This window comes from Podarcis erhardii, assembly GCF_964252035.2.
Source record: "Podarcis erhardii genome assembly, chromosome: 15".
NCBI classification, from domain to species: domain Eukaryota; kingdom Metazoa; phylum Chordata; class Lepidosauria; order Squamata; family Lacertidae; genus Podarcis; species Podarcis erhardii.
In genome coordinates, this window is record NC_138505.1 from 23,329,128 (window position 1) to 23,349,710 (window position 20,583).

At 40.9% G+C, this 20,583-nt stretch overlaps 1 protein-coding gene across 13 annotated transcripts in view; it reads right to left on the reverse strand.

Moving 5' to 3' along the window:
* Positions 1-1,378: 1,378 nt before the first annotated feature.
* Positions 1,379-20,583, reverse strand: part of HORMAD2 (HORMA domain containing 2) — a 48,491-nt gene continuing 29,286 nt past the window's right edge. For all 13 annotated transcript variants that reach the window (XM_081842058.1, XM_081842054.1, XM_081842050.1 and 10 more), the window contains 6 exons: positions 18,820-18,887; positions 16,236-16,393; positions 13,515-13,783; positions 12,788-12,884; positions 11,284-11,333; positions 1,379-2,820 (listed from right to left, as the gene is read on the reverse strand). In XM_081842058.1, the coding sequence (XP_081698184.1) occupies positions 2,713-2,820; positions 11,284-11,333; positions 12,788-12,884; positions 13,515-13,783; positions 16,236-16,393; positions 18,820-18,887 (750 nt within the window). In that variant the 3' untranslated portion in view covers positions 1,379-2,712. The remainder of the gene's footprint in view (positions 2,821-11,283; positions 11,334-12,787; positions 12,885-13,514; positions 13,784-16,235; positions 16,394-18,819; positions 18,888-20,583) is intronic.

Below are 20,583 nucleotides of genomic sequence, written 5' to 3' on the forward strand. Positions count from 1 at the left end.
GCAGAAGATTCCTGGTTCAGTCCCTGGCATCTCCGCAGAGGACTAGAAAAAGGCTATTGTGGAATGCCACTTTGCGTCTGCTGCTAGTACTCTACAGAGTTCGGATTTCATGAATTCATTAGCTGCTGGGGGTTGATCGATTATATTTTGTGCCCCACAAAGGGGCCTCTAACAGCCTCCTACAAATTCCCCAAACCACCCACGCATTCCAGCTTCCATTGTGAGCTTTTCTGGACTGCCGGATTACACAACCATATGAAAAGCTACATAAAAACACTGCTTGTTTCTGGAACCAACGAGGCAGATGATTTTGGGGAATAACAAATCAGTTGTGACACCACCCTCAGAACATGTGCATAATTAGCCTCACTCTACACTTCACTTGAGTTATGAAGGAGAGATCTTCTTGCAATATGATTACTTCCAGGAAACATACTTTGTCTGCATCTGGTATGCGTTACAGATTTCATAAGGGCTGGTCCTCATATTTACCTTCTACTGTACCATGTGGCTTGACTCCCTTGCTTCAGTCACCCTGTAGGATCCTCAGTGGGGCATGTCTTAAGGTGCCTCCAGACAGGAAGCTCCTAGTGCTAGACAATCATTGCTCTTCTGCTGTAAGGAAATGCAACTGAGGTCTCATCCACACTTCTAGGCACAGGTCTGAGAGGATTTTATTTTGTCCTGTTGCTTTCCCGGGAAAATCTGCTGTTTACCACTGAATTGGAACAAAGTCAATCCACCAAAAACTTGATTGATGTTTGCTCTGATTCAGTGGTATACGGCTGGTTTTCCCGGGGAAAGCAGCAGAACAAAAACAAACAAACCTAGAAGTCATGGACCAAACAAAAGTGTAGATGAACCCTGACTTCCCATATTTCAGGGATATAGTGGCATTTTTGTGGTTTATTCATCCTGCTATTTTTCAGCCACGGGATGGATAGAGGTGTGTATGTAGGACAGGCACAATTCACGTGAACAGCCATTTTCCCCACTTTTAAAATCTAGCCTTTTCATCAATGATTTAATTTGCATTAAAGCACATGTTTATTCAAGTACAATTGTGCTACTACTTTCAGAGCTAGTAAAAAATGTTTTGAAATGGAAAGTTCTCTCAAACTATGTAAAGGAATGCAAAATGACATGACACCAAACGCAAGTATTGTTTATGATAACACTGGCCAGAATCTTGTAAAGAACACATTGGAAGATGTTGAAAACCTAATTAAATGGGCCTTCTAAGGAAACTCTTGGAACAATCAAATACTGTAAAACTAACAGCTGTGCTTAAGGAGAAAAAGAGAGGAAGTTATTAATGGTTGGAGTTTGGAAGCTAAGAAGGAATTGGGGAACTTGGGACAAGAAATAAACAAGTTAGTTACATTTTGAAACTGCCAATTATTTATTTATTTATCTATTTACAATACATATATTCATTTTCTTTGTAATATTAGTATAGAAACCATTTATATTCATATGCACACACACACACAGTTTCATGCTGTGTTATATTTAGCATATATAGATTAATATAGTTGGTATATAAAGAATATTCAAAAAGGAAGGAATTAATATAAATGTTTTTAAATATTATGAAGTGTTTTAGGATGACTGGAAAAAATTAAGAAGTGCTAAAATTAATGGTAAAGAAAAATGAAATTTTTAAAATCAGCTTTATAATCACCCCTATAACTGTATTTCAGTTAAGCACTATTGTATGCATATGTTCATTTTAAAAAGAAATATAGATGGAAAAGCATTCTAGCACTAAATAGAATACAAATTTAAATGGTGTAAAGTGGCAATAGATTCCCCAGCACATATCATAACTAGAACTGTTAAACAGACAGAAGTGCTAAAGTAGTCTATACTTGCAGGGACGGCATTACTCTTCAGTTCTTTTAAAAAGCATCAGATATTCTGCAGCCTGATGTAGATTCCCCATAAAATATGAACCAAGTGTAGCAATTCCACACTATATGCTTTGTGATGAAGCACTTTGGGGCAGTGTCACTTAATGGAGAGGAAATGGGGCTGTTGTCGGAAGAGTCACCTCTGGGAAAAGGTGTCGTATGTGGCAATTTGGCCTGGGGTGAGCCAGGGAATGAGAGATGAGACTTTTTATGTGGACAGAAGGCAGATAAATACCTGAATATTTGTAAATTAACAGATTATGGAGCGTGAGTGCAAATCTCCAGTACTCTCATCTACAAAGAATAAATAGGATCTTATGGTGACTGTCCCCAAAACCTTCAACTGCTTGGGGAAGTGGAAGTAGACAATGAAGCAACTACTGCATATCCTGCTAGTTTGAGCTACAACTTGCATTTTCAGACTGTGGCATCTTAAATGACAATTAATAACCAAGTGAGATACAAGCTCAATAGAAATGACTGGAAAGGAAAGAATGGGGGATGTTTCTATCAGTGTGGCAAAAACAACAACTCCAAAACACCCCCAAACCGTATAGAATCTATGTAGGTTCATTCTAGCTTAGCTATACAGCATCAAAGTAACTACACCCTGTACATTTATATATGCAGGGCTATTCCACACAGGGTTTAAAACAGGAAACTAGATATAGCCTCTTCAAAATATAGATATGTTCTGTGCATGGAGAGTTCACTAAAGCAGGTAAAAGATTAGAAGACACAGTAAACAGGAAGGATGCCTACTAGCACATTATAGTCAAAGCAAAGCAGTCCATTGCAGTCATAGATGCTGCACTGCAAGAATGGAGTTCACTGGCATGCTGACCTTCCTCTTCTTCCCTGGGCCACTTGCTTCCTCCTGGCTAAAAGCACTGTCCAGTCTCAATTTCTGCAAGAGTAATGGGAAAGAAGATTGGTCCTTCAGTATATCTTGTAATTCTAGGCACATCTGCCTTTCTAGAGTAGTGTATTTCAAACTGTGTATTATTCACTAAGCTTTCCCCCATCACCTTAAACTTTTCTCCATCAACTTGTCTGCTAAAGAATACTTGCGGGAAGATTGATGGAACTGTAACATATTGCAGAATATTCCAGAGCATGTTTTAGGGAATGAGTTCCCAAATTGTGATCCACGGACCATCAGTGGTCTGCAAGCTTCATTCAGTTGGTCTGCAGCGTATCTGCATCAACTATTAATATTGATCTTAAAATGTATTTTCATTTCTCCTGTCATTTCTTATTGTGTTACAGACTGAATTCTATGGAGTGCAAATTGTAATACAATAAAATAAAATATAAGAAATATAAGAAGCAAGAGAAATACAATTAAAAATCATACAGGACATTACAATTGCTGCAACAGGAGAGAGAAAAACCATTAAGCGGTCTGTCTACCAAGTCTTGGTTGAGACTGTGACCTGGAAGAACATACTCAGCATCCACCTGCAACTGTACATTGAAGGGGAAGATATCTAGTGGAAGCGAGAAGCAAGCCTGCTTCTCATGGAATCTTGTCAGACATTATGCATCTTTTCTTTGTGCTTGAGAAGAAATTAAATTCAGTTTGCATTTAAAAGGAGGCTTACCTAATTTGCACTATCAGAAACAATACAGCAACTGAAACAAACCACCCTTTGAAATTTGTATGTCTTTGAATTTTGCAGTGCAGCTCTCTGGCCAAGCAATGTGTACAAAAATCCATATATTGGGAGAAAGTGTGCATATAAATGAATATTAGTGGAAATAACATACACAAATCTATATGCTGGAAAATTGCTTTGCAAAATTGTGTATATTGGGAAAAACTGTGTATAAAATGTGTTTATTAGGAGCAATTTGCACTAAATTGCTGATTAATGTTCATGATGATTAAAACAAAAATCACAAACTGATGTAGAAATATGGAGAACCAAATTTAAGAATGGAAAAATGAGGAATTGGGAGAAACCAAAATTGTCATATTCACCCACAGTATACAGTTTGAGTGCCACAGCTTTAGAAGACTGTAGCCTTTTGAATGTGCTGCAATATCAAACAATGGCAAGTACACACAGTCACATCCAACTACCCTAACCAACTTTCATGGCCCAAGGCCAACAGTCCATTTTCTGAATCTTCTTTAATTGTATTCATACATCAGATTGTGCCACAAAATATCCTTGTGTCCCAGGCTTAGCTTATTTGTTTTCAGTGAAAAAGCATTTTGTTACAGGTCTTTTAATTGTATCCAGGTAGTGGGAAGGTTCAGAGCAGAGGGACAAGAATAGTACTGACTAGAGCATCCTTCATCAACCTAGAGCCCTCCAGATGTTATGGATTACAGCTTTCATCCTTGTTCCATCATGAGGCCATGTTCTATGTTCTACTACCAAGCGAATGCTGTAACCATGGCTTCTAAGTGACACAACAGCATAGGAGCCAAGTCCTAGGGGCTGAGGGTTCTTCGCCCCCCAATAAAATATTTGACACCCCCCCCCCATTCAAATTGGCATTGCCATTCAAATAGTGTGTGTGCACATCATGTCATGTGATCAATTATGCAGGATGGGGCTTACCAGTCCCCGCAACATTTTATTCAACTTGGCACCCCTGCACCACAGCACTATTTCATTGCAATTGGCTGCCCTTCCATTTTTCTGACCCTGAGGAAAGTTCCCTTCTCCACAGAATTATTTAACGATGGTGATGATTAATCATAATCATAAATGTAAAAACAAACATTTACGGTAATCTGTATAAATTATTTTTGGGCACAGAATAGCGATAGAGAAACTGTGACGCTTAAGTTGCTGTCTGTTTTCAACTCTCATCAGCCCCAGACAGCATGGCCAATGTTTAGGGGTTGTGGAAGTTATGGGCCAGAGGTTCCATGTTCCGTGTACGGAACAAATGCAGAAAATTCATTGACTTTTTTTAGACATCCACAGATTGCACACAGCTCAAAGTATAGTATATAAAACTTTACACAGCCAGATCTCACAGTGCACCTCTTTACCCTGTACATAGTGGCAGAACTGCAACCACAAGGACCGCGTTTCCTTTGCAGAAATGCTGCTTTTGAGGGTTCAAATGCTTTCTTCTAGCTGGTCTATAAATATTATTCTACCTTAAACAAAAATAAACTATTTTTATAGAAGGGAGGAAACCTCAAATTGTTAGAAAGCAACTATTTCCAACCTAGGCTTACGAGTAAATGCAGGAGTTGCTAGATAGAGGAACATTTCCCACAGTTTTCTGTTACTTCTGTTAATGCAGTGATCTCCTCATCCCCACATCATCAAAAAGGAGAAGTCCAGCCTTTGCACAGGGGACTGTCTTTTAAAAGTCTTCATTGAAGACTGGAGAAGTTAAGCACACAGGATTAAGCTGACTTCCCCACCACAGCCACCATCAAATGGCTGGGAATTTAAAATGCATGAGTAGGGACTTCTGCTGTGCCTCATGCAGGGTTGGCCTGAGACCAAGACATTTTGATGCCTAAGGCAAAAACAGCTACTTTCCCTTACCCTATGCACAGACACTAATTGAAGTAGCTGACAGCACAAGTAAGTTCAAATGTAGAAGTTCTATTGAAGTGAATGGGAGAGACACTGGTACAAACATGCCTTGTTGCAAAACTGAAGATAAGTTTTGGGGCACAGATAAGTCAGTTTTTAAGGAAAAATCACTGTCTCGTGAATTAAGGTTTAATTTTAAGCTCTTCCTATGCAAAGGATTTAGTTCAAATTAGAAATGGTCTGAAGCTGGGATAGCTCAGTCGGAAGAGCATGAGACTATTAATCTCAGAGTCGTGGGTTCAAGCCCCACATTGAGCAAAAAGATTCCTGCATTGGAGGCGATTGGACTAGATGACCTTGTTGTACATTCCAACTCTACACTTCTATGATTCTATGAACATTTCGGCTCAAGTTCTTTTGGTGGGGAGGAGAACTCTCCTGAAGTTTTGGGGGTGGGAAATGTTTGTAAGAATTTGGAAAGGGACTGGTTGACCTTCATTTATCAGGAAAGGTGGCTAAGTGTAGGGAGTTTTTCTTAAAAAAAACAAAAACCCAAGTCTTATGACAGCTGTAAGTCACATGAGTGCTCTTTGCATCTTCCCTGCTGCATTTCCAGGTCCAACTGGAACAACAATGTGTAGTTCCCAACTCAACCTCACAACTTGAAAATTCTTATTTTCATTACCACAACCTCCTCAAATTACCGTATTTTTTGCTCTATAAGACTCACTTTTTCCCTCCTAAAAAGTAAGGGGAAATGTGTATGCGTCTTATGGAGCGAATGCAAGCTACGTAGCTATCCCAGAAGCCAGAACAGCAAGAGGCATTGCTGCTTTCACTGCGTAGTGATCCCTCTTGCTGTTCTGGCTTCTGAGATTCAGAATATTTTTTTTCTTGTTTTCCTCCTCCAAAAACTAGATGCGTCTTGTGGTCTGGTGCATCTTATAGAGCGAAAAATACGGTATGAAAATACCTAAGGCTTTCCCATGCCTTTTAGTTAGGTGGTAAGTAATCCAACTGATTACTAATTTGCTCCCTCTAGTTCTTCTCCCGTTACAGATTGCTTCAAAGGTCACTGCAACTGAGGAGAGGGTGTGGCAAGGAGTGAGGCTAGAGGCTGAACTTCAAGATTAGATGATGTAAGGGATGAATGTGGTTGGTAGATATTTGGATATATATATATAGTTTTATTTATTGTATCCTTCTTTTGTATTAATATGCTGTTCACTGTTGTGGAAGCCTTTGGGCCAAAAAGAAGTACAGTATATAAATAAACCATAGCAAATAAATCATAATGTTGGGAGAATGCCCATTTAATTAGGCCCCATAATTTAATCAGGAGCACCAAATATAAACAAACAGCCAGGTTAATTAATTGACTAGCACAAGAGTCCAAACTAGTAATAATTTCTGCCTCTCCTACAACTTCTCAAATTCATACTCCTCCATCATCTCCCAAGACCGATGGATGCCAACAACAAGATGAGGGAAAAGGAAACAGGGTTATGCCAGGGGAAACTTATGGTAGACATGAATCTATTCATTCAAATATGTCATTTTTTGTCATGTTTGAGGCCCAAGACCAGGATCTTCCATAGTTTTTTTTTTAAAAGCCTATGTATACCTCTAGTTTTTACCAAATATGGTAAGGGAAACTATGAAAAGCAAGTGAATAGTAAAGCCACCCCTTTCTGTGAAATTCTTTCCATACTAGTATCTCCACTGTCATTTGAATGTGTGTGTATATCATTAGAAAAGTGACTTTGCAAGAAAGGCATTTTCATCTTTTTAAAGATCTGTTCCCTAGATAGCCCTTGTCTCAGGCAAACATCCTTTCTGCCCTTCCCTGGAATCACAACAGTGGAAGAGTTTCTGCTCCACCCTGTTGCTTCTTTGGAGCTTTCTTTGTCCTAGGAAAAGCAGTCCTTCTGCCAAGAGCAATGTTAAGGATGGAGGTATGTCTGAGAGTTCCTGCCGAAGGGGAGAGAGCTGCTTTTAGGGAAAGTCTGTCTGCCCCAATACTTCTTTAGTCACACTTTTAACATGCTGTGTGGAGAATGGATGGCTAGATGGGGAAGAACCAGTTGGTGGCTGGAGGGGGTGTGGGTCGGAACTGCCACATTTTCCTAGCAACAGCACTTGTTTGAGTGATCAGTAAAAGTGATACCACTGCAATGGGTGTGCCAGCTGGATGGCAGACACTATAAGAGCCAGACTAAATGGAAGAGATTTAGAAGTAAAATACATTTAGGTCACCCAGAGCAACTTAATAATCCATTCCATTGTAACAATTTTCATAGGGGTAGTCTGTTACTAGATCTACTCATGTATCTGTACACGCATATGTGAAACCGTATCGATCCTGCATGTTCATGGAACTATTATTGTGGGGCTCGTTACTGGAGATGCTTGTATGCCACAGATGTTATTGAAATGGACACTATTATTTTTAAAATACCGGCTGAAATCCTGCTTATTTAAGGGAGTTAGCGAAGACCAATGAATGTAAGAAAAGGTCCCGCTTACAAGCATCTGGCTGGGCACTATGAGAACAGAATGCTAGGTTAGATGGGCCATTAGCCAGCTCCAGCAGATAGTCTCTTTTTATGTTCTTAATCTAAATGAATATATGTTTATTTACAAAAAAATGGCAGACGTAAGTAAAATGGCTTTGCAGCTCAAAGTGACAAAACATAAAGATAAAATAGCAGGGAAGTTATTGAATACAATCTACTGTGGTTACCCAAATCTATACTACCTGGATCATTAGCTTAAAAGTTCCTATTAGAAATAGAGAGATACAATGAGATATGCCATTATGGAATATGAGTAGGCACTCAGAAACCCAGACAAGCTATTGGGAAACTAAAATCCACCAGGAAGGGGAAAATTTCACATGCAAATGATGTGGGTTCAGATCTGACATGAACTGATTTGTGTCTGAACTGAGGGAGATCAGTGGAATAAAAGAAGGTAGAGAGAAGTGAGAGGGTACATGCAATGGTTTTAATGGAATTGACAAGCTGCATTACAGCTAATGTGCGCAACAGCATCCCAGTCCTTTTCTGGAATGAGTGTTTAGAGCAGAGAACTGGCAAAGGTGGGTGGGTTGATTAACATTTTCTTTGTTCACCATTTCATAATTCCTCCCTCAAAGCTCCTTTCCTTAGCATAGGGTTCCAAACACACATTATCCTTGCAAATGCACACTTTGAATCTCATAGGAGAGGAAGTTATTTGGGCAGGAAATGGGTGAGATTTAGAGTAAAGAAATGGTGGACACAGAAAGGATTAAGCAGCCTTCCCTTCTATTTCTAAATTTCCCCTTTGGAACTGACTTTAACTTTTTAAAAGAGAGCCTTGGAACACACTTACATGCATTAGCACAGGGATGGGAAATCTGTGGCCCTCCTGTTGTCTCCCATCTGCTCCAGCCAAAGTTGCCAATATATAGGAATAGTCTGAGATGGTGCGATCAACACATGGAGGACCACAGGTTCCCATCTCTCTATTGGTTAGCTCTTGAGCCAAGTAAAGGTAAAGGTAAAGGGACCCCTGACCATTAGGTCCAGTCGTAGCCGACTCTGGGGTTGCGGCGCTCATCTCACTTTATTGGCCGAAGGAGCCAGCGTACAGCTTCCGGGTCATGTGGCCAGCATGACTAAGCCGCTTCCGGCGAACCTTCCCGCCAGAGGGACTTTGACGTGCTTTCGAACTGCTAGGTTGGCAGGAGCAGGGACCGAGCAACGGGACTGCTAGGTTTCGAACTGCTAGGTTGGCAGGAGCAGGGACCGAGCAACGGGAGCTCAACCCGTCGCGGGAATTCGAACCGCCGACCTTCTGATTAGCAAGCTCTAGGCTCTGTGGTTTAACCCACAGCGCCACCCGCGTCCCTCTTGAGCCAAGTACTTCAGCTTAATTTGGCTGTATACCGGGCTAAGTAAAAAAGAGTCAGCTACAAAATGAGATCACCCTGATACATTCTTTGATCTCTCTTGCCTACGTTTTACTGCACTTTCTTACCCACAATGTTATATTCAAATTTTTGTAGTCTGGTTTTCTTTGTGAGCCCGATTCCACTAAAGTATGTGCTAATCATTTATTTGGCTTGCCTACTTCCTAGTGAGACAATGGGAAGGGAAAGTCCCTGTGGTATGTGGAACAGAATGAATGAATCATTCACAAAGTAATGGCATTTTGAGATCAGTGTACTGTACTGCTTTTGTCTAGCAACCTGGTGCTCTTTTCCCCTGAAGTAGTCCACATGAACTTGCCTGTAGTCAAAAGTCTCTGAAAAATGGCAGTCCATTTCCCCATTGATAAAATTGCCAATGAAAATGGTTATTTATTTATGCTAGAAATTAATTACTGTGGTGACAAAAAGTACAGGGAAGAATGTGCCCACATCTATTCCTTGACAGTAGAGTGCCCAGTACTAACATGTTCTACTTTAATACAAGCCATCAAATTTAAATCTGCAGCATGCATGAATCATGCCATTTTAATGAGGGCCACTATCCACAGTGTGTGTTCAATGAGTCAGCACTTTCAGACTGCTGAGTAAAGGAAGTGCAAAATTGTATCCTTCCTATTTTTTCATACAAGAGACAAGGGCTGACGTGAACAAGCCCTAAACTTACTCAATGATTACTTCAGACAAAATGTCATGTCATCATTTCAAAATATACCACATACACTGAGTCAGTAGCCTCGTGGGTCAAAGTTTGGACACCATTACAGGGTGCCAAACTTTCAGTTATTTAATATATTACAGTATGTATATTTTTGTCCTGTGCTGCCACTGAGACTTTCTGCCTCAAGCACTGAAATGTTTTGGGCTGACACAGGGTTAACGAGCATTTTTTACTCTATGAAGCCAAACCCTCTAGCAGTACCGTTGTCCTCCTCAGCTTAAGTATATGTTCCCTTACATAGGTTTCTATTATCACCTTCATCTGGCTATGCATTACTGTGTGCTGTACATTGCAAACAGTTAAAATAATTTTAAAAGAAACCTTTTAATGGTTTGCAAAATCATTGGCATAATAATTCATATAGCACTTTTGTGGTGTTCAAAGTCTGCACACACTTATTTCAGAAATCCTGTCCTGTAAGACAGGCCAGTCTTACCACTCTAATCTTGCAGGCAGGCAGCTGAGGCTGCAATCCTAAGGGGGGGGGGTGTGTGTGCAAAATCCAAAGACAGTTCTACAGTCATTTGATTTCATCAACCATTACCAAGAAGTTCCAAAACCATTGCACATTTGTAATCCAGAGATTACGAATTCCCCCCTCCTCAATCTAATTTGAATACTAAAGGATTTTACATCTTGACAGAACCAGCACAACTACTGCTGTTTTAAGAAATGTCAGCAGTGATTCCAAGCATCCCCGAAAAGCTGAAAACAAGCATTAAGTTCTCATCTAATGTTGGCACCATCATGTGGCACTAGGGATTGGTTAGAAGTGTGGCCTAATGCTAGAAGATCTAGCTGTTTCAGATAAATCACAATTTGGGGTTTTTGCTTTTTAGGCGATATTCCGTTGTGCACTATTGCAAAATATTTTCCAAACTTCCTGGACTCCTACTGGAAATGAAGATACATTGGCTTTAGGTGGTGCCAGCAAAGACAGTAAGCCACATTCTCCAACTTCAGGTGTCACTTCAGGGTGCAGGGATAGTTGAAGGGAACAATTGATTTCACATGGTGCATGAAGACTTATTGAAGTGTTGGTCCAAGCCAGGGGTAGAGGAACATTTGCATACCACTTCAGGCAGAAAAATGCCTTGAACTGGCACTGGTAGTCAGAGAATCAGCAATTGTTAATCATATTTACAATGTAGTGATGCTCACCTGATGAGATGCTTTTTCCGCCCCTTTTACACCAGTCTTTCTAGATGTTTCTGAAATATCAACATTATGCTGTTTCAGGTAGATATCTTTTAAAAAATACTCTATTATTTAAATATATACCTTTTAAAAAAATATTTTGATAAACACAAATTTATAATACAGACAAACCACTGAATACAAAGGAGCTAAATCAGGAAAATTAAAATGCATCTCTTTTAATGTAAAATATTAGTTGGACACCAGATCAGTCATAAGAACATAATCCCTACTGCATAAGACCAAAGGCCTATCTCTATCCATGTGTCCTACAGTAGCTAACTAAGTATCTATGGGAAGTCCCCAAGTAGTAGCCCTCTCCCACTATTCTTCCTAGTGACTGGTATTTAGAGCCATGGTACTTCTGATCCTGTAAGTAGTATAGCCTTTCAAGTTACTGTAGGCCATGGCTTCCAGGTATGAGGGTGTTTAACATAAGCTAAGACCACACAGGGACACGGGTGGCGCTATGGGTTAAACCACAGAGCCTAGGGCTTGCCGATCAGAAGGTTGGCGGTTCGAATCCCTGCGATGGGGTGAGCTCCCGTTGCTTGGTCCCTGCTCCAACCAACCTAGCAGTTCAAAAGCACATCAAAGTGCAAGTAGATAAATAGGTACCGCTCTGGCAGCAAGGTAAACAGTGTTTCCGTGCGCTGCTCTGGTTTGCCATGCTGGCCACATGACCCGGAAGCTGTACGCCGGCTCCCTCGGCCAATAAAGCGAGATGAGCATTGCAACCCCAGAGTTTTCCACGACTGGACCTAATGGGCAGGGGTCCCTTTACCTTTAAGACCACACAGGCTAATGAAACAAGTGAAGAGTTTACCAAGATGCAAAACAATATGGAGTTTTGAGAAAAAGAAATGCAGTGCAATTCATTTCCTTTGGAGCAAAATAGCAAAATAAAGTAGATAAAAATGCCACCCACTTTCCCTAGACTTAACCAGTTCTCACCTCACCAGACTCTCAAGAGGAATCTTTATCTTGAGTAGCAACCCTTTCTTATTTGCTTGCCTGTGTCCCAGGCTTAGACAGTTTCTCATTGCACTGAGTTCCACCTTGAACTAAACAGCTCCTGGCTAGCTACCTGCAGCGATAGACTCCCACCTATCACAGGCCCCAGAAAGAGCCCGTGGTAATACCAGAAAGCACTATTGCAGGGGGGGGGGGCACTTCACTTGGCAAGCATCAGACTGGGCCTTTCTGTGGTGGCCCCATCCCTATGACATGCTCTTCTGTGTGACATACGCCTAGTTCCTTGCTGACTATAAACAGGCCTTAAGTGCCTGGCTATTTCTGATGTTTATAATTGCTATTAACTGATTGCTGGTCTCATATTCGATAGTCATCATTTTAACCATTACTAGTATATATATATATATTATAGCTTTATATTCTATAAATTACTTTGAGAAGGTTATCACTGTTAAAGGTGGCACAAAAATATTTCAAATGAATAAAGAAATACCTGCTCCCTTTTGATTTAAAAAAACACTGTTTTTGCCCTCTGAATCTGCATTCCCTTCATGCATCCTGTTTTTGTCCATGCCATCAACTTGAAGGTTCTGTAAAACAATTTACAGCACAGGGATTCTTTTTTATTCAGTTCAGTACAGGGAAGAGTTATCTGCATGTTCATGACTAACTCTGCTAATTAGTTAATTATTTCGCAAACAATAATATGCGATTTTGAGTTATTATTCCATTGATTAATTTTGGAACTTCCTTTGTTCCTTTCTATACAACTCTGGTGGTTTGTTGTTGCTGGGGTTTTTTGGGGGGTTTTTTAAAACCATATCAAACATCTGGATGTGCCCTTAGAAATAACTTCTTGAGCATAAGGACTGTTCAGCAGTCCACCATCCTGCCTGTGAAACAACCTGCCCTGAAGAAAGACTGAACAGACATTGTGCAGTGGATGCTTTAATAATAGGATGTTTTCTTTCAGCAGCATGGTCGAACACAACCACCATTCAACCCCTTTTAAATCTAGAATTTTAAGTAGTAGTAATATTAATAATAATTTTATTATTTATACTCCACCCATCTGTCTGGGTTTCCCCAGCAACTCTGGGCAGTTTACAGCAAATAAAAAATTGTACAACATCAAACTTTAAAAATTTCCCAATACAGGGCTGCCCCCCTATTACAACATATACACACAATGGATTCAGGAAAATGATATTGTATATAACCTCTTCCTTTACTTTAGTGCTGCTGCCTTCTTCTTCTTCCTCATCACAGTCTAGCCCCTGATGGGAGATCTCAGTGGAACCATTCTCCTCAACCAGATTGCTCTCCAGCAACCCCATCCGTTTGCTATCTGTTGTTACTCTCACTTTCATAATGTGGAACCCAGTGGAGACTGACCCGACTTTGAGGTTCACTGGTTCACCATCAAAAAGCAGGCAATCAGAGATGTTGCCTTCCTTAAAGCCAGGGGGTTGGTAATCATTGGGTGTGACTGCAAAGGAAAGACATATGAAATCCTGTGCTGCACAGCCTGAAGCAAAAGGCAAATGCAGGCCCCAGAGCAAGAAGCTAGGCTAGGCAGCTGAAGAAAATCGAAAAAACAACAACCATGGTTAGTTCATTAGATATTGTGCTCCATGTTATTTTGTGCATCTCTTGTTTATTTATTATTTATGTCAAAGAATTAAATACCACTTGATTTTTTTTTAAAAAAAAGCCCTGCAAAGTGGTTTATGAAGAGAATAAAACAATGAAATCATCAAAATGAATTATTTGTTCCAACATTTATTTATTTGTTTATTTATTTATTTATTTATAGCATTTTAACACCGCTTTTCAGTCAAAAGTTCCCAGAATGGCTTACATAAGAATCAGAGAATTGTTAACTTGGAATGAACTCAAAGGGTCACCTAGTGAGTCCAACTTCTTACTATGCTGGAATCTCAATTAAAGTATCCCATCCAACCTCTGCTTTAAAACCTTCAAGGAAGGAGAGCCCACTACCTCCTGAGGGAGGTGAACAGCTCTTACTGTCAGAAAGTTATTCCTGATGTTTAGTTGGAATCTCCTTTCTTGTAACTTCAACCTGTTGGTTCAGGTCCTAGCCTCCAGAGCAGAAAACAAGCTTGCTTCCTCTTCCATGTGACAGCATTTTAGATATTTGAAACCAGCCATTTGAACCCATTTGGTTTTGTCACCAACCTCGTAGCAAATTGTCACAACTTTGTAGGGTTAGGCGGTTAGGCATTGGAGTATTAGTTTGAAGGTGAGGAGAGGTAGTGGCCATCACCTATCCCTCCTAATTCAAGGGTATTCCGTAAAGAAATCTGAGGGGCGTGGTCTCTGTCCAAAGCCCCAGATGGGGGGCTAGGGCCATGGCACGACCCCTAGCGGTGACCCCAGGGGAGTACCTAGTTGATGTGCATCAGCAGGGCTTCCCCCAACTGGTGGTTAACCCTTCCAAGACTTCCTGCAGATGGGCAGGAGTCAGATATAGTCATTTCGTTTCCAATGCCTAAGCCAATACCACTCACATTCTGTAACCAATAAAGTTGTGGCCTTTTTTGCCCATTAATCTAAAATACTGGTTTCATGAGTCTTTATTCCAACATCCTGGAAGGTATTGGGACCTTGCCACACAATTTCCTTTTTTTCTCATTTGAACCTGTTGGTTCAGGCCCTAGCCTCCAGAGCAGGAGAAAACAAGCTTGCTTCCTCTTCCACGTGACAGCATTTTTTATATTTGAAGATGGCTATCATATTTCCTCTCAGTCTCCTCTTATCCAGGCCAAACATAGCAACTCCCTCAACTGTTCCTCATAAGGCTCAGCTTCCAGACCTTTTATCATCTTGGTAGTCCTCCTCTGCACATGTTCCATCATGTCAGTATTTTTCTTAAATTGCGGTTCTCTAGAGGTGCTCTGACCAAGACAGAATAGAGCAGGACTATTACTTCCCTTAATTAGGATACTATACTCTGTTGATGCAGCCTACAATAGCATTAGGTTTCTTTGCTGCTGCATAACACTGTTGACTCAGATTTGTTGTCTACAAAGACCCCTAGATCTTTTTCACATGTACTACTGTCAAGCCAGGGACGCGGGTGGCACTGTGGGTTAAACCACACAGCCTAGGACTTGCTGATCAGAAGGTTGGCGGTTCGAATCCCTGTGACGGGGTGAGCTCCCCTTGCTCGGTCCCTGCTCCTGCCAACCTAGCAGTTTGAAAGCATGTCAAAGTGCAAGTAGATAAATAGGTATCGCTGTGGCGGGAAGGTAAACGGCGTTTCCGTGCACTGCTCTGGTTCGCCAGAAGCAGCTTAGTCATGCTGGCCACATGACCCGGAAGCTGTATGCCGGCTCCCTCGGCCAATAAAGCGAGATGAGCGCCGCAACCCCAGAGTCGGCCACGACAGGACCTAATGGTCAGGGGTCCCTTTACCTTTACTGTCAAGCCAAGTGTCTCCCATCTTATGTTTGTGCAGCTGTTTGTTCAACCTAAAACCTTACATTTGTCATTATTGAAATTCATTTTATTAGTTTTGGCCCACTTCTCCAATCTGTTAAGGTCATCTTGAATCCTGATTCAATCCTGTCTTCTGAGGCATTGACTACCTCTCCCACTTTGTTTGGATGAGCATAACCACAATACCTTCATCCAAGTCATTTATAAAGTTCTTAAACAAGAACAGAACCCTGTGGACAGAACCCTGTGGTCCCCCCACTTGTCACATTTTTCTAGGATGACAAGGAACCACTTAGGTATGTAGCTGTTCTCACACGATCCCTCCATTCCTTCCCGCTGCCCATCTTGACAACCAATTTGCCTCCAAGCTGCAAACTCTGACATACATTTTGATAGCAGTTCCCCAATTTCCTTGTTTGTGTGCTAGTCCTGGGAATTAAATTAAGGGAAGCAAAGAAAGGTGGAATCTCATCACCTACCATCATTGTAGTAGAACAGTTTCATGGTCAATGTAATGTCATTAGGCAGAGGTCCAAGATTCTGCATTAAGACATACAGTTTGCGGATCAGCAAGATGCTGGCTTGCTTAATTTCCTCACTGTTCCCTCCATTTGTAAAGTTCCCTTGAGTGTCACCACTGAAACAATAAAGAAGTCAAAGTCTGCTCCAAATCATATGGCTCAACATTAAGGCATAAAACAAACTTTAAAAGATACACTCAACAGGTGCCAAGAAACAGTTTACTGAATTGAGGAGCTGAAGTTCAATATAATCCTATAAAATAAGCTGCTGCACCAGAAAATAGATGTGCAGGATCAGATGCAAGGGACACTACTTTCTATGCAATACCAGCACAATGCACCAACCCTAGGAGTTTGAACCCACAGGAGCATGAGTCAGTTGCAAGATGATGTGCCACTGACAGTCATGGACAGTTCCGCTCTCATGAATAACTGCTCGTGTGAACACTAGTTGCATGAGCAGTGTGACATGAAAGCCTTCAACACACACAAGATTGCAAATCTGATTGCATCTGTTGGGAATTTTTTAACAATGTGTCCGTTTCATGGAATTGGAGCAATGATCTTACATGAGTTCACAGTACTCTAATCATATAATTTCACATGATAAATTATTTGTGGGATCGAGCAACCTATGGAACATTAGAACAGACTCTGAAGTGTTCTTTGTCATTATACCTTCCCTAAATGAGTGGAAGACACATGGAAAGAGGGCCAAGGACAGAACAAGAGGTATGTGCCATCTGAAGACACTTCAGCTATCACAGATCTACTTACAACAAAGCAACTTGAAACATGTACAGTGATATGCTGCTGCAGCCTCTTCTGATAAGATTGCAGATTGAGTTGCCAGACTTAGGATAACGTTGTAGTTACACCAACGCAAGCCAGTGTGTATGTGTTGGCTATAGCATCTAACCATTCTACAGGATTTGAACATCAATCTCACAGCGCCAGTAGAAGCCAAAATAGCAAAATGATTTTCAGTCACAAAAGCAACCACTGCCACTTATGCCCCACTGGCAAATATAGAACACCCACTGACACATTTTACAGTAAGGATATAAAAGGGTTGCAGAGTCTTTTCACCACTATAATCAAGATAAATAGGAAAGACAGATTTGCAGTGGGCTACTGCCTAGAATTACAAAAATTGTCATTAACACATGAATTGACACTATGACTGTGGAAAGGGCACAGCTCCAAAATTAAAAATGGTTATGAATACTCATTTGTTCAGCATTTGTATCTATGAATCCTATCTAAGAAATAAGAAAGCAATTTCAGAAACCATCAGATTGCCACTGGAGAGTATGTGTTCATCCTTCTAAGAAAGATTTAATTAAAGCAAGATGAACAGGTTTATTTCAGCACCTCTAAATCTGTAACCCAGATCTTGACATCTAGCTCGTTCACACAGCAAGACTAGGTGCAAAGTGAGTTGTGAGATATTCAAGAGGGTAATTGAAAGTGCCAAATCACATTAACATTTTTTTCCACCATGGAGGTACATCATGAGTACCTTGTGAAGTGGCTTATCAAAGAAAATCTGAATTCTAGGTTGTACAGGGTATTTTAACTAGATGGTATATGATTTTGTAGAACTGTTTACAAACTACAGTTCCACATGATTTGTGCCACCTGGTGGCAGTGGTGGGGAAAGCACCATCTGACAGGAAAGTGTGCAATTTAGAGTCCAATTACCGTAATACATCTCAGTTCATCTGTCAAATCAGAAGATGGCCTGAGGCCACTCACTATTGTCTCTGTCTGATCCTGATCTTGCCCTGAAGCAAGTCCCACTGTATTTAGTATGATTTATTCCTTAGGAGGTAGAAACGTGATTGCACCCTTAGTACTGTAAAGAGAAATCTTATAGTTATCTAATTCACAGGATTGTTGTAGGAGACATGCAAAGTAGTTTGCATGTGAAGAGGCACTACACAATAAATAAATAAATAAATAAATAAATAAATAAATAAATAAATAAATAAATAAATAAAACAAAAGTCCGTCTGCATAAGAGCAGGTATCTGAAGAAGTGTGCATGCACACGAAAGCTCATACCAAGAACTGACTTAGTTGGTCTTTAAGGTGCTACTGGAAGGAATTTGTTTTGTTTTGCATAAGAGCAGTTTTCTCAAATTAAACACTTCAAGGCAGGGATAGGGAACCACATGCAGCCCTCCAGGCCTCTGTCCAGCCCTCAGGACTCTCCTCAGACTATCCCCTTCACTGCCTCTCCTCTAGAGCTTTTGCCTGGTTCTGATGTGTCCTTGAATAATACCTCTTGCTTACCTGGATAGAGGATGGAGAGAAGTGTAGAAACCTCTGACTGCTGGATAGCTTTCTATAAAAAAACATAGACCCTGCTCTTTTTAGGTTCTGGCACTGCCTATGCCTCAGGACTGGCATGTGGCCCCTGGAAGGTTTCCCATGAAGGAGTGTTGCTCACAAGCTGAAAAGGGTTTCCCATCCCTGTTTTAAGGCAAGCATCTCTCTCAAGGTATTTGCCCGAGAAATTAAATGATGAAGTGTTTACCTATCAAAGTCCATCTGAGGTCCATTCCTTGAATACTTGAACTTGAACCGGTAGAATTCTGTCATGTGCTGGAGATTGAAAAGCAAAGAGCAAGACCGATTGTAACTTGCTACTGTAACAAATAGACTTCTGACCATCATGGGATGTTGAAGCCATATAATAATTCCCACATGAGATCTCAGAAAGTGTTTTCCATCTCCTTAGATTAAAGCACATGAGCTATCTGTTGACATTTTACTCCCTTCTTCAAGTTGATTGCTTTGTCCTTAGATATCATTACTGTGTTGTATTAAGGACAGTCCCACACTTGATGCCATTACACAGAAAACTTTATGTTGGTCCTATAAAATGTTATTTTATCCATACACAGATCATTTATTACATTACTTTGGCTCTAATTAGCTGGAACATTTAGTACTCTGTGTACAATGGTGCCAGCTTAACTCATCTGTCATGCTAAGAAAAACTGTATGGAAAAAATAAACAGCTGAAGGAGGGCAAAAAATAATAATAATGAAATGGTTTGCTTGTTCTGAAATACAGTGGTACCTCGGGTTGCAGACTCTTCAGGTTACAGACGCTTCAGGTTACAGACTCCACTAACCCAGAAATAGTACCTTGGGTTAAGAACTTTGCTTCAGGATGAGAAGAAGAAATCGTGCTCTGGCGGTGCGGCAGCAGCTGGAGGCCCCATTAGCTAAAGTGGTACCTCAGGTTAAGAACAGATTCAGGTTAAAAACGGACCTCCAGAACGAATTAAGTTCTTAACTAAAGGTACCACTGTAAGCATAAATGAGTTCACTAACTCAGAGTGGGAGATGCTGTGATTATACTCAAATGAAAAGAAGGTAAAGGATCATTAGGTCCAGTCGTGGACGGCTCTGGGGTTGTGGCGCTCATCTCAATTTACTGGCCGAGGGAGCCGGTGTACAGCTTCCGGGTCATGTGGCTAGCATGACTAAGCCACTTCTGGCAAAACAGAGCAGCGCACGGAAACGCTGTTTACCTTCCCGCCAGAGCAGTACCTATTTATCTGCTTGCACTGTGTGCTTTCGAACTGCTAGGTTGGCAGGAACAGAGACTGAGCAATGGGAACTCACCCCGTCGCGGGGATTCGAACCACCGACCTTCTGATCGGCAAGCCATAGGCTCTGTGGTTTAACCCACAGCGCCACCTGCGTCCCTACTCAAATGTTATTAATTAAATTCACATCCTGCCTTCTCATTAGGATGATCAAGACAGCTAACAAAATTGCACAAAGCAATTACAATGAACAAAAATGATACCCAAAAAATTCAAATAAAAAATCATTATAATGCAGGATAAAAACTGCAAGCTGGTTTTGACACCTCCCTCTTCTGCTGACTGTGTATGTTCTAAAGCCAACCATAATGGCAAAAGGAGGACTTGTTGCCAGACACTTCCTTCAGCTGCTGACAGATCCTATAGGCAACTGGAAACTGAAGTAAGACAAATGGCTTCAGCTTAGTCCTAGTGATGATTGTAGATCTTATAAATGATTGTCTAGGAGTGCCTTTGCTGGTTTTCTTTTTTAAAATAAAGCTGTGTCTTCTCTCTATTTAGCAAAGGAAAGAGCTTTAGCTCACCAGCTTTGCATGCAAAAGGTCCCAGGTTCAATCTTCAGCATCTCAAAGAAGGTCTGGGTATATCCCTGTCTGGAACCCTAGAGAGCAGCTGCCAGTCATTGTAGATAAAGCTGAGCTGGCTGGACCAATGGCCTGACTCAGTATAACACAGCTTCC